This window comes from Podarcis pityusensis (genome assembly GCF_964106645.2).
Source record: "Podarcis pityusensis genome assembly, chromosome: Z".
Lineage (NCBI taxonomy): Eukaryota > Metazoa > Chordata > Lepidosauria > Squamata > Lacertidae > Podarcis > Podarcis pityusensis.
In genome coordinates this window covers 146,009-159,550 of record NC_138044.1, presented here as the reverse complement: position 1 = coordinate 159,550, position 13,542 = coordinate 146,009, and the positions used below count along the sequence as shown (strand labels likewise).

General features: G+C 46.1%; 1 protein-coding gene across 1 annotated transcript in view; it reads right to left on the bottom strand.

The window, feature by feature from the left end:
• The window catches only part of SPTAN1 (spectrin alpha, non-erythrocytic 1), a 120,100-nt gene that overhangs the window by 90,708 nt on the left and 15,850 nt on the right, over window positions 1–13,542 (bottom strand). The window contains exons 3-4 of the mRNA XM_080991219.1: window positions 12,660–12,785; window positions 4,781–4,881 (exon numbers count right to left, since the gene is read on the bottom strand). Of these exons, the coding sequence (XP_080847345.1) occupies window positions 4,781–4,881; window positions 12,660–12,785 (227 nt within the window). The remainder of the gene's footprint in view (window positions 1–4,780; window positions 4,882–12,659; window positions 12,786–13,542) is intronic.

Sequence of the window (13,542 nt, the reverse complement as noted above, 5' to 3'; positions counted from 1 at the left end):
AGAAAACGAGGGAAAACGAGAGGAAAAGAGAGGGCAAAGGAAAGGAAGTGAGAGTGCAAACAAGAGGAAACGAGAGGGGAAAGGAAAGAAGTGAGAGGGCAAATGAAAGGGCAAATAGGAAATGAGAGGAAGTGAGAGGAAAAGAGAGGGGAAAGGAAAGGAAGTGAGAAAACAAAGAAGAGGAAAAGAGGAAAAATGAAAAGAAGTGAAAGGCAAAAAAGAGAAAATGAGGGAAAACGAGAGGAAAAGAGAGGGGAAAGGAAAGGAAGTGAGAAAACAAAGAAGAGGAAAAGAGGAAAAATGAAAGGAAGTGAAAGGCAAAAAAGAGAAAATGAGGGAAAAGGAGAGGAAAAGAGAGGGCAAAGGAAAGGAAGTGAGAGGGCAAATAAGAGGAAATGAGGGGAAAAGAGGGGGCAAATGAGGGGAAGTGAGAGGGCAGAGGAAGAGGAAAAGAGAGGGGAAATAAGAGGAAAAGAGAGGGGAAATAAGAGGAAATGAGAGGAAAAGAGAGAGGAAATGAAAGGAAGTGAGAGGGCAAATAAGAGGAATAGAGAGGAAAAGGGAGGAAACGAGAGGAATCGAAAGGGCAAACAAAAGAAAGTGAGAGTGCAAATAAGAGGAAAAGAGAGGGCAAATGAAAGGATGTGAGAGGGCAGAGGAAGAGGAAAAGGGAGGAAAAGAGAGGGGAAATAAGAGGAAATGAGAGGAAGAGTGCAAATGAGAGGAAAAGAGAGGAAATGAAAGGAAGTGAGGGGAAGCAAGAGGGCAAATGAAAGGAAGTGAGAGGGCAAATGAAAGGAAGTGAGGGGAAAGGAGAGGAAAAGAGAGGGCAAAGGAAAGGAAGTGAGGGGAAAGGAGAGGAAGTGAGGGAAAAGGAAGGAGAGGAAGTGAGAAAAAGAAGAGGAAAAGAGAGGGGAAATGAAAGGAAGTGAGAGGGCAAATAAGAGGAAACAAGAGGACAAATGAAAGGAAAGGAGGGGAAAGGAGAGAAAGTGAGAGGGCAAATGAAAGGAAGTGAGAACAAGTAAGAGGAAAGGAGGGCAATTAGATGGAAAAGAAGAAGAAAAGACAGGGAAAATAAAAGTTTCTGGGCTTGGAGGAGTTTGACCCCCTTTTCCCGGGTCTTTTCCAGGAGGAGTTCCCACAAGCGGTGGAGTTCCTGCATCCGGGTCTGGAAGGGAGGAAATGGCGGCCGTCAATGAATCAATCAATCAATCAATCGGTCGGGTCGATCAATTGTTCAATCAATCAAGGAAAAAACAGGAGAGGGCAAAGAAAAGGACGTGAGAGTGCAAACAAGAGGAAACGAGAGGGGAAAGGAAAGGAAGTGAGAGGGCAAATAGGAAATGAGAGGAAGTGAGAGGAAAAGAGAGGGGAAAGGAAAGGAAGTGAGAGGGCAAATGAGAGGGCAAATAGGAAATGAGAGGAAGTGAGAGGAAAAAGAGAGGGGAAAGGAAAGGAAGTGAGAGGGCAAATGAAAGGGCAAATGGGAAATGAGAGGAAGTGAGAGGAAAAGAGAGGGGAAAGGAAAGGAAGTGAGAAAACAAAGAGGAGGAAAAGAGGAAAAATGAAAGGAAGTGAAAGGCAAAAAAAGAGAAAATGAGGGAAAACGAGGAAAAGAGAGGGCAAAGGAAAGGAAGTGAGAGGGCAAATAAGAGGAAATGAGGGGAAAAGAGGGGGCAAATGAGGGGAAAAGAGGGGGCAAATGAGAGGAAGTGAGAGGGCAGAGGAAGAGGAAAAGAGAGGGGAAATAAGAGGAAAAGAGAGGGGAAATAAGAGGAAATGAGAGGAAGTAAGAGTGCAAATGAGAGGAAAAGAGAGGAAATGAAAGGAAGTGAGGGGAAGCAAGAGGGCAAATGAAAGGAAGTGAGAGGGCAAATGAAAGGAAGTGAGGGGAAAGGAGAGGATGTGAGGGCAAATGAAAGGAAGTGAGAAAAAGAAGAGGAAAAGAGAGGGGAAATGAAAGGAAGTGAGGGGAAAGGAGAGGAAAAGAGAGGGCAAAGGAAAGGAAGTGAGGGGAAAGGAGAGGAAGTGAGGGAAAAGGAAGGAGAGGAAGTGAGAAAAAGAAGAGGAAAAGATAGGGGAAATGAAAGGAAGTGAGAGGGCAAATAAGAGGAAAGAAGAGGACAAATGAAAGGAAATGAGGGGAAAGGAGAGAAAGTGAGAGGGCAAATGAAAGGAAGTGAGAACAAGAGGAAAGGAGGGCAAATAGACGGAAAAGAAGAAGAAAAGACAGGGAAAATAAAAGCTTCTGGGCTTGGAGGAGTTTGACCCCCTTTCCCCGGGTCTTTTCCAGGAGGAGTTCCCACAAGCGGTGGAGTTCCTGCATCCGGGTCTGGAAGGGAGGAAATGGCGGCCGTCAATCAATCAATCAATCGGTCGGCCGATCAATCGTTCAATCAATCAAGGAAAAAACAGGAGAGGGCAAAGAAAAGGACGTGAGAGTGCAAACAAGAGGAAACGAGAGGGGAAAGGAAAGGAAGTGAGAGGGCAAATGAAAGGGCAAATGGGAAATGAGAGGAAGTGAGAGGAAAAGAGAGGGGAAAGGAAAGGAAGTGAGAGGGCAAATGAAAGGGCAAATCGGAAATGAGAGGAAGTGAGAGGAAAAGAGAGGGGAAAGGAAAGGAAGTGAGAAAACAAAGAAGAGGAAAAGAGGAAAAATGAAAGGAAGGGAAAGGCAAAAAAGAGAAAACGAGGGAAAACGAGAGGAAAAGAGAGGGCAAAGGAAAGGAAGTGAGAGGGCAAATAAGAGGAAATGAGGGGAAAAGAGGGGGCAAATGAGGGGAAAAGAGGGGGCAAATGAGAGGAAGTGAGAGGGCAGAGGAAGAGGAAAAGAGAGGGGAAATAAGAGGAAAAGAGAGGGGAAATAAGAGGAAAAGAACGGGGAAATAAGAGGAAATGAGAGGAAGTAAGAGTGCAAATGAGAGGAAAAGAGAGGAAATGAAAGGAAGTGAGGGGAAGCAAGAGGGCAAATGAAAGGAAGTGAGAGGGCAAATGAAAGGAAGTGAGGAGAAAGGAGAGGATGTGAGGGCAAATGAAAGGAAGTGAGAAAAAGAAGAGGAAAAGAGAGGGGAAATGAAAGGAAGTGAGGGAAAACGAGAGGAAAAGAGAGGGGAAAGGAAAGGAAGTGAGAGGGCAAATAAGAGGAAATGAGGGGAAAAGAGGAGGCAAATGAGAGGAAGTGAGAGGGCAGAGGAAGAGGAAAAGAGAGGGGAAATAAGAGGAAAAGAGAGGGGAAATAAGAGGAAATGAGAGGAAAAGAGAGAGGAAATGAAAGGAAGTGAGAAAACAAAGAAGAGGAAAAGAGGAAAAATGAAAGGAAGTGAAAGGGCAAATGAAAGGTCAAATAGGAAATGAGAGGAAGTGAGAGGAAAAAGAGAGGGGAAAGGAAAGGAAGTGAGAAAACAAAGAAGAGGAAAAGAGGAAAAATGAAAGGAAGGGAAAGGCAAAAAAGAGAAAATGAGGGGAAACGAGAGGAAAAGAGAGGGGAAAGGAAAGGAAGTGAGAGGGCAAATAAGAGGAAATGAGGGGAAAAGAGGGGGCAAATGAGAGGAAGTGAGAGGGCAGAGGAAGAGGAAAAGAGAGGGGAAATAAGAGGAAAAGAGAGGGGAAATAAGAGGAAATGAGAGGAAAAGAGAGAGGAAATGAAAGGAAGTGAGAAAACAAAGAAGAGGAAAAGAGGAAAAATGAAAGGAAGTGAAAGGCAAAAAACAGAAAACGAGGGAAAACGAGAGGAAAAGAGAGGGCAAAGGAAAGGAAGTGAGAGTGCAAACAAGAGGAAACGAGAGGGGAAAGGAAAGAAGTGAGAGGGCAAATGAAAGGGCAAATAGGAAATGAGAGGAAGTGAGAGGAAAAGAGAGGGGAAAGGAAAGGAAGTGAGAAAACAAAGAAGAGGAAAAGAGGAAAAATGAAAAGAAGTGAAAGGCAAAAAAGAGAAAATGAGGGAAAACGAGAGGAAAAGAGAGGGGAAAGGAAAGGAAGTGAGAAAACAAAGAAGAGGAAAAGAGGAAAAATGAAAGGAAGTGAAAGGCAAAAAAGAGAAAATGAGGGAAAAGGAGAGGAAAAGAGAGGGCAAAGGAAAGGAAGTGAGGGCAAATAAGAGGAAATGAGGGGAAAAGAGGGGGCAAATGAGGGGAAGTGAGAGGGCAGAGGAAGAGGAAAAGAGAGGGGAAATAAGAGGAAAAGAGAGGGGAAATAAGAGGAAATGAGAGGAAAAGAGAGAGGAAATGAAAGGAAGTGAGAGGGCAAATAAGAGGAATAGAGAGGAAAAGGGAGGAAACGAGAGGAATCCAAAGGGCAAACAAAAGAAAGTGAGAGTGCAAATAAGAGGAAAAGAGAGGGCAAATGAAAGGATGTGAGAGGGCAGAGGAAGAGGAAAAGGGAGGAAAAGAGAGGGGAAATAAGAGGAAATGAGAGGAAGAGTGCAAATGAGAGGAAAAGAGAGGAAATGAAAGGAAGTGAGGGGAAGCAAGAGGGCAAATGAAAGGAAGTGAGAGGGCAAATGAAAGGAAGTGAGGGGAAAGGAGAGGAAAAGAGAGGGCAAAGGAAAGGAAGTGAGGGGAAAGGAGAGGAAGTGAGGGAAAAGGAAGGAGAGGAAGTGAGAAAAAGAAGAGGAAAAGAGAGGGGAAATGAAAGGAAGTGAGAGGGCAAATAAGAGGAAACAAGAGGACAAATGAAAGGAAAGGAGGGGAAAGGAGAGAAAGTGAGAGGGCAAATGAAAGGAAGTGAGAACAAGTAAGAGGAAAGGAGGGCAATTAGATGGAAAAGAAGAAGAAAAGACAGGGAAAATAAAAGTTTCTGGGCTTGGAGGAGTTTGACCCCCTTTTCCCGGGTCTTTTCCAGGAGGAGTTCCCACAAGCGGTGGAGTTCCTGCATCCGGGTCTGGAAAGGAGGAAATGGCGGCCGTCAATGAATCAATCGATCAATCAATCAATGGAGCATGCACATTGGCTGGTTGGAAATCAAAGGCGTCCATCAATCGAGCGGAAGTAGAGAGGGGAAAAAAAGGAAATGGAAGGAAGTGAGAGGGGAAAGGAAAGGAGGGCAAGCGAGAGGAAGTGAGAGGGCAAAAAAGAGGAAAAGAAAGGAAAAGAAAGGACAAGTGGAAGGAAGTGAGGGCAAGTGGAAGGAAGTGAGAGGGCAAATAAGAGGAAGTGAGAGGAAAAGGGAGGGCAAATGAAAGGAAGTGAGAGGGCAAATAAGAGGAAGTGAGAGGGCAAATAAGAGGAAGTGAGAGGAAAAGGGAGGGCAAATGAAAGGAAGTGAGAGGGCAAAATAAGAGGAAGTGAGAGGGCAAATAAGAGGAAGTGAGAGGAAAAGGGAGGGCAAATGAAAGGAAGTGAGAGGGCAAATAAGAGGAAGTGAGAGGGCAAATGATAGGAAATGAGGGGAAGCGAGAGGAAATGAGGAAAAATGAAAGAAAGTGAGAAAACAAAGAGGAAAAAAGAGGGGAAATGAAAGGAAGTGATAGGAAGTGAGAGGGCAAATAGGAAATGAGAGGAAAAGAGAGGACAAATGAAAGGAAGTGAGGGGAAAGAAGAGGGCAAGTGAAAGGAAACAAGGGGGAAAAGGAGAGGAAGTGAGAGGGCAGAGAAGAGGAAAAGAGGAAAAATGAAAGGAAGTGAGAGAGCAATGAAGAAGAAAAGAGAGGGGGGAAAGAGGGCAAATGAAAGGAAATGAGAGGAAAAGAGAAAAAATGAAAGGAAAGGGGAAGCGAGAGGACAAATGAAAGGAAGTGAGAGGTCAAAGGAAAGGAAATGAGAGGGTAAATAAGAGGAAACAAGAGGAGAAATGAAAGGAAATGAGGGGAAACAAGAGGAAAAGAGAGCAAGGGAAAGGAAAAGAGAGGAAACAAGAGGGAAAATGAAGTGAGAGCAAATATGAGGAAAAGTGAGGACAAATAAGAGGGAAAAAGAGGGCAAATGAAAGGAAATCAGAGCAAGGAAGAGGAAGGGAGGCAAATAGAAGGAAAAAAAGAAGGAAAGACAAGGAAAATCAAAGGTATTGCACGAGTTTCTGGGCTTGGAGGAGTCTGACCCCCTTTTCCCGGGTCTTTTCCAGGAGAAAATGGCGGCTCTCAATCAATCTACCAATCAATCAATCAGTCGATCAATCGATCAATCAAGGGAAAAAAAGGAATGGGCAAACAAAAGGACGTGAGACTGCACACAAGAGGGAAACGAGAGAAAACGAGACGGCAAAGGAAAGGAAGTGAGGGAAAGGAGAGGAAGTGAGAGGGGAAGCAAGAGGAAGTGAGAGAGCAAATGAAAGGGAAAATAGGAAATAGGAGGAAAAGAGAGGGCAAAGGAAAGGACGTGAGAGGGAAAAATGAAAGGGAAAATAGGAAATAGGAGGAAAAGAGGAAAAGAGAGGGGAAATGAAAGGAAGCGAGGGGAAGCGAGAGGGCAAATGAAAGGAAGTGAGATGGGAAAGGAGAGGAAGTGAGGGGAAGTGAGAGGGCAAAGAAGAGGAAATGAGGAAAAATGAAAGAGAAAACAAAGAGGAAAAGAGAGGGGAAATGAAAGGAAGTGAGGGGAAGCGAGAGGAAGTGAGAGAGCAAAGAAGAGGAAAAGAAAGGGCAAGTGAAAGGAAGTGAGCGAGCAAAGAGGAAAAGAGGGGAAGCAAGAGGAAAAGAGAGCGCAAATAAGAGAAAATGAGGGAAAATGAGAGGAAGTGAGAAGGTAAAAAAGAGGAAATGAGGGGAAATGAAAGGACAAATGAAAGGAAGTGAGAGGGCAAAAAGAGATGAGAAGAAAAGAGAGAGGAAATGAAAGGAAATGAGGGGAAGCAAGAGGGAAAATGAAAAGAAGTGAAGGGAAAGGAGAGGAGAGGAAAGAGGGGAAAGGAGAGGAAGTGAGAGGGCAAATGAATGGAAGTGAGAGGAAATGAGGGGAAATGAAAGGAAATGAGAGGAAATGAGGGGAAGTGAGGGGAAACGAGAGGAATTGAGAGGGCAAAAAAGAGGAAGTGAGGGGAAACAAGAGGAAGTGAGAGAGCAAATGAAAGGGAAAATAGGAAATAGGAGGAAAAGAGAGGGCAAAGGAAAGGACGTGAGAGGGAAAATGAAAGGGAAATAGGAAATAGGAGGAAAAGAGGAAAAGAGAGGGGAAATGAAAGGAAGCGAGGGGAAGCGAGAGGGCAAATGAAAGGAAGTGAGATGGGAAAGGAGAGGAAGTGAGGGGAAGTGAGAGGGCAAAGAAGAGGAAATGAGGAAAAATGAAAGAGAAAACAAAGAGGAAAAGAGAGGGGAAATGAAAGGAAGTGAGGGGAAGCGAGAGGAAGTGAGAGAGCAAAGAAGAGGAAAAGAAAGGGCAAGTGAAAGGAAGTGAGCGAGCAAAGAGGAAAAGAGGGGAAGCAAGAGGAAAAGAGAGCGCAAATAAGAGAAAATGAGGGAAAATGAGAGGAAGTGAGAAGGTAAAAAAGAGGAAATGAGGGGAAATGAAAGGACAAATGAAAGGAAGTGAGAGGGCAAAAAGAGATGAGAAGAAAAGAGAGAGGAAATGAAAGGAAATGAGGGGAAGCAAGAGGGAAAATGAAAAGAAGTGAAGGGAAAGGAGAGGAGAGGAAAAGAGGGGAAAGGAGAGGAAGTGAGAGGGCAAATGAATGGAAGTGAGAGGAAATGAGGGGAAATGAAAGGAAATGAGAGGAAATGAGGGGAAGTGAGGGGAAACGAGAGGAATTGAGAGGGCAAAAAAGAGGAAGTGAGGGGAAACAAGAGGGCAAATGAAAGGAAGTGAGGGAAAGCAAGAGGAAAAGAGAGGGCAAATAAGAGGAAAAGAAAGGACAAGGGAAAGAGAGGGCAAAGGAGGGGAAAGGACAGGAAAAGAGAGAGAAATAAGAGGGAAGGAGGGGAAGGAGAGGAAAAGAGAGGGCAAAGGAAAGGAAATGAGGGGAAACGAGAGGAAGAGAGGGCAAAGGAAAGGAAGTGAGAGGGTAAATAAGAGGAAATGAGAGCAAAGAAAAGAGGGCAAATGAAAGGAAACGAGAGGGCAAATAAGACGAAAAGAAAGGACAAGTAAAACGAAGTGAAGGCAAGTGAAAGGACGTGAGGGGGCAAAGAAGAGGAAAAGGAGGGGGAAAGGAGAGCAAACGAAAGGAAGTGAGAGCAAACGAAAGGAAATGAGGGGAAACGAGAGGAAAAGAGGACAAACGAGAGAAAACGAGAGGGCAAACAAAAGGAAACGGGCAAACGAGAGGAAACGGGCAAACCAAACCAAACGAGAGGGCAAACGAGGGGAAACGGCAAACAAAAGAAAACGGGCAAACGAGAGGAAACGGGCAAACCAAACAAACCGAGAGGGCAAACGAGAGGAAACAAGAGGGCAAACGAGAGGAAACGGGCAAACGAGAGGAAACGGGCAAACCAAACCAAACGAGAGGGCAAACAAAAGGAAACGGGCAAATGCGAGGAAACAGGCAAACCAAACAAAACGAGAGGGCAAACGAGAGGAAACGAGAGGGCAAACGAGAGGAAACGAGAGGGCAAACAAAAGGAAACGGGCAAACGGGAGGAAACGGGCAAACCAAACAAAACGAGAGGGCAAACGAGAGGGCAAACGAGAGGAAACGAGAGGGCAAACAAAAGGAAACGGGCAAACGGGAGAAAACGGGCAAACCAAACAAAACGAGAGGGCAAACGAGAGGAAACGAGAGGGCAAACAAAAGGAAACGGGCAAACGAGAGGAAACGGGCAAACCAAACCAAACGAGAGGGCATTCCAGGAAAAGCCAGGCTGGCACCCTCACACGGAGGCAACGCTCCACCTACGCGCAGGTGCGCCCCCACTTGGACGACAGTGACGATGGGGCGCTGGGCCGTCCGGTAGGGCGTGAAAGACTGGGGCGCCGAAACGCAACAGGTTAGGGGGGCCGAGCCGAGCAGGACACCCCCCAAAATTCGCGGCATTGGGGAAACTACAACTCCCAGAATCCCCGGGCCCTGGAAATTCAGACTTAGCATTAACATGGGTGTGTGTATATGTGTGTGTGCAGTGTGTGTGTGTGTGTGTGTGTGTGTATGTGTGTGTGTGTGTGTATGTGTGTGTGTGTATATATGTGTAGATATATATGTGTGTGTGTATGTGTGCATATATATGTGTGTGTGTGTGTGTGTGTGTGTGTGTGAGAGAGAGAGAGAGAGAGAGTGGGTGTGTATATATATATGTGTGTGTGTGTGTATATATATGTGTGTGTATATATATGTGTGTGTATATCTGTGTGTGTGTAGTGTATATATATGTGTGTATGTGTGTATATACATGTGTGCGCGTGTATGTGTGTGTGTATATATATATATATATGTGTTTGTGTGCAGAGTATATATACGTGTGTGCGTGTGTGTGTGTGTATATATGTTGTGCAGTGCATATATGTGTGTGTGTATATATGTATGTATGTGTATATGTGTGTGCGCGTGTGTATGTGTGTGCATATATGTGTGTGTAGTATATATATATATATATATATACACGTGTGTGTGTATGTGTATGTATATGTGTGTGTATATCTGTGTGTAGTGTATATATATGTGTGTATATATATGTGTGTATGTATATGTGTGTGCATATATGTGTATGTAGTATATACATGTGTGTGTGTAGTGTATATATATATATATATATATACGTGTGTGTAGTGTGTATATATATATAAGTGTGTGTGTGTATGTGTATGTGTGTGTGTGTATATATGTGTGTGTGTGTATATATATGTGTGTGTGTATATGTGTGTGTATATATGTATGCGTATATATATATGTGTGTGTATATGTGTTGCATATATGTGTGTGTAGTGTATATATATATATGTGTGTGTGTGTATATATATGTGTGTGTATGCATATATGTGTGTGTGTGTATATATGTGTGTGTGTGTATGTGTGTGTGTGTATATGTGTGTGTATATGTGTTGCATATATGTGTGTGTAGTGTATATATATATATATGTGTGTGTGTGTGTGTGTATATATATATGTGTGTGTATGCATATATGTGTGTGTGTGTATATATATGTGTGTGTATGTGTGTGTACGTATATGTGTGTGTGTATCTGTCTGTAGTGTATATATATGTGTATATATATGTGTGTGTGTGTATGTGTGTGTGTGTATGTATATGTGTGTATGTATATATATGTGTGTGTGTAGTGTATATATATATATATGTGTGTGTATATATATGTGTTTGTGTGTATGTGTGTTTATGTATATGTGTGCGCATATATGTGTAGTGTATATATATGTGTGTATATATATATTTGTATATATATATGTGTGTGTATGTCTATATATATATGTGTGTGTGTGTGTGTATATATATATATATATATATATATATGAGTGTATATATGTGTGTGCCCAGGGATTATGGGAGTTGTAGCGGTGCAGCGCAGGAGACCCCAGCAAATGGACCCCATAGCAATCGCCGCCCCGAACAAGGCTAAATCTGAATTTCCCGGACCCCATAGAAGGTAACAATCCTAAATCTGAATTTTCCCAAGAGGATCAGGGCCTGCGGAAAAAATTTAAAGGCTCAGGGAATAAATAAAAAAAGCGATTTTGGGGCGTAGCTGTCAATGTTTCCTTTCTTTTTAAGGAAAATCCCCTTATTCCGAATAGGATTCCTCGCGAGAAAAGGGAAAAGTCGGCAGTGTTTTGGGGTCCTCCTAAAAAAACGAAAATTCTACAATCTTGGGGCCTTCCTATAAAGAACTGACTCCCCCTCCTCTCATTCCCTGACTCCGCCTCCTCTCCCTGACTCCGCCTCCTCCCTTCCTGACTCCGCCTATCCCTGACTCCACCTCCTTTCCCTCCCTGACCCCGCCTCCTCCCTTCCTGGCCCCGCCTCTCATTCCCTGACTCCACCTCCTCTCCCTCCCAGACTCCTCTCCTTCCCTGACTCCGCCTCCTCCCTTCCTGGCTCCGCCTCTCATTCTCTGACTCCACCTCCTCTCCCGCCCTGACCCCACCTCCTCTCCTTCCTGGCCCGGCCTCTCATTCCCTGACTCCGCCTCCTCCCTTCCTGGCCCCGCCTCTCATTCCCTGACTCCACCTCCTCTCCCTCCCTGACTCCTCTCCTTCCCTGACTCCGCCTCCTCCCTTCCTGGCTCCGCCTCTCATTCCCTGACTCCACCTCCTCTCCCTCCGACTCCGCCTATCCCTGACTCTACCTCCTTTCCCTCCCTGACTCCACCTCCTCTCCTTCCCTGACTCCACCTCCTTTCCCTCCCTGACTCCGCCTCCTCACTTCCTGGCCCCGCCTCTCATTCCCTGACTCCACCTCCTCTCCCTCCCTGACTCTGCCTATCCCTGACTCCACCTCCTTTCCCTCCCTGACCCCGCCTCCTCTCCTTCCTGGCCCCGCCTCTCATTCCCTGACTCCACCTCCTCTCCCTCCCTGACCCCACCTCCTCTCCTTCCTGGCCCCGCCTCTCATTCCCTGACTCCGCCTCCTTTCCCTCCCTGACTCCTCTCCTTCCCTGACTCCGCCTCCTCTCCCTACCTGACTCCTCTCCTTCCCTGACTCCACCTCCTTTCCCTCCCTGAATCCACCTCTCTGACTCCGCCTCCTCTCCCTACCTGACTCCTCTCCTTCCCTGACTCCACCTCCTTTCCCTCCCTGACTCCTCTCCTTGCCTGACTCCGCCTCCTCTCCCTCCCTGGCCCCGCCTCTCATTCCCTGACTCCACCTCTTCTCCTTCCTTGGCCCTGCCTCTCCTTCCCAGACTCCGCCTCCTCTCCCGCCCTGACTCCACCTCCTTTCCCTCCCTGACTCCTCTCCTTCCCTGACTCTGCCTCCTCTCCCTCCCTGACTCCTCTCCTTCCCTGACTCCGCCTCCTCTCCCTCTCTGACTCCTCTCCTTCCCTGACTCCGCCTCCTCTCCCTGACTCCTCCTTCCCTGACTCCACCTCCACCCTCCCTGACTCCGCCTCCTTTCCCTCCCTGTCTCCTCTCCTTCCCTGACTCCACCTCCTCCCTCCCTGACTCCGCCTCTCCCTGACTCCACCTCCTTTCCCTCCCTGACTCCTCTCCCTCCCTGACTCCACCTCCTCCCTCCCTGACTCCGCCTCTCCCTGACTCCACTTCCTTTCCCTCCCTGACTCCTCTCCTTCCCTGACTCCACCTCCTCTCTCTACCTGACTCCACCTCCTCCCTCCCTGACTCCGCCTCTCTGACTCCACCTCCTTTCCCTCCCTGACTCCTCTCCTTGCCTGACTCCACCTCCTCTCCCTCCCTGGCCCCGCCTCTCCTTCCCTGACTCCACCTCTTCTGCTTCCCTGGCCCCGCCTCTCTGACTCCCCCTCCTCCCCCTCCCTGACTCCCCCTCCTCCCTCCCTGACTCCGCCTCTCCCTGACTCCACCTCCTTTCCCTCCCTGACTCCACCTCCTCCCTCCGACTCCTCTCCTTGCCTGACTCCGCCTCCTCTCCCTCCCTGGCCCCGCCTCTCATTCCCTGACTCCACCTCTTCTCCTTCCCTGGCCCCGCCTCTCCTTCCCGGACTCCGCCTCCTCTCCCTCCCTGACTCCGCCTCCACCTTCCCTGAATCCGCCTCTCTGACTCCGCCTCCTCTCCCTCCCTGACCCCACCTCCTTGTACCACCCGACCCGACGTTTTGGGGCAAAACCACTCAAAATTGGGGGGGAAACGGGGTCAAATCCTCACCCGGATGGTTTCGCTGGCGAAGTGCCCCTCGTTCATCATCTGGTTCCCAGTCTCGTCCAGTTTGACAATGGCGCCCGCGTTGGCTTGGACCTCGGCCTCAAAGGCTTGGTGTTTCTGCAACTTGCCCTGGAAAAGGGGGCAGAGATTGGGCGGGTCAGACTAGATGACCGCGGGGTCCCGTGAGACTCAAGGAATATGATTCGCGGTCGAGATTCTATAATTTTTGGGCAAAATCCCATAATTTTGATCAAAATTCTATGATTTTGGTCAAAATTCCATAATTCTTGGTCAAAATTCCATAATTTTGGTCAAAATTCTATGATTTTTGGTCAAAATTCTATAATTCTCGGTCAAGATTCCATAATTCTAAGTTGATATTCCATAATTCACGGTTGAGATTCTGGAATGCTTAGTTGAGATTCTAGAATTCTCAGTTAAGATTCTAGAATTATCGGTTGAGATTCTATAATTCTTGGTTGAGATTCCATAATTTTTGGTCAAGATTCTATAATTTTCGGTTGAGATTCTAGAATTCTCAGTCAAAATTCCATTATTCTCGGTCAAAATTCTATGATTTTCGGTCAAAATTCCATAATTCTCGGTTGAGATTCTATAAATCTCAGTTGAGATTCCATAATTCTCAGTTGAGATTCTATAAATCTCAGTTGAGATTCCATAATTCTCAGTCAAGATTCAATAAATCTCAGTTGAGATTCTATAGTTCTCAGTTGAGATTCTATAAATCTCAGTTGAGATTCTATAATTCTTGGTCAAAATTCTATGATACTCAATCAAGATTCTATAATTCTCAGTCAAGATTCCATAATTCTCAATCAAGATTCTATAATTCTCGGTCGAGATTCTATAATTCTTGGTCAAAATT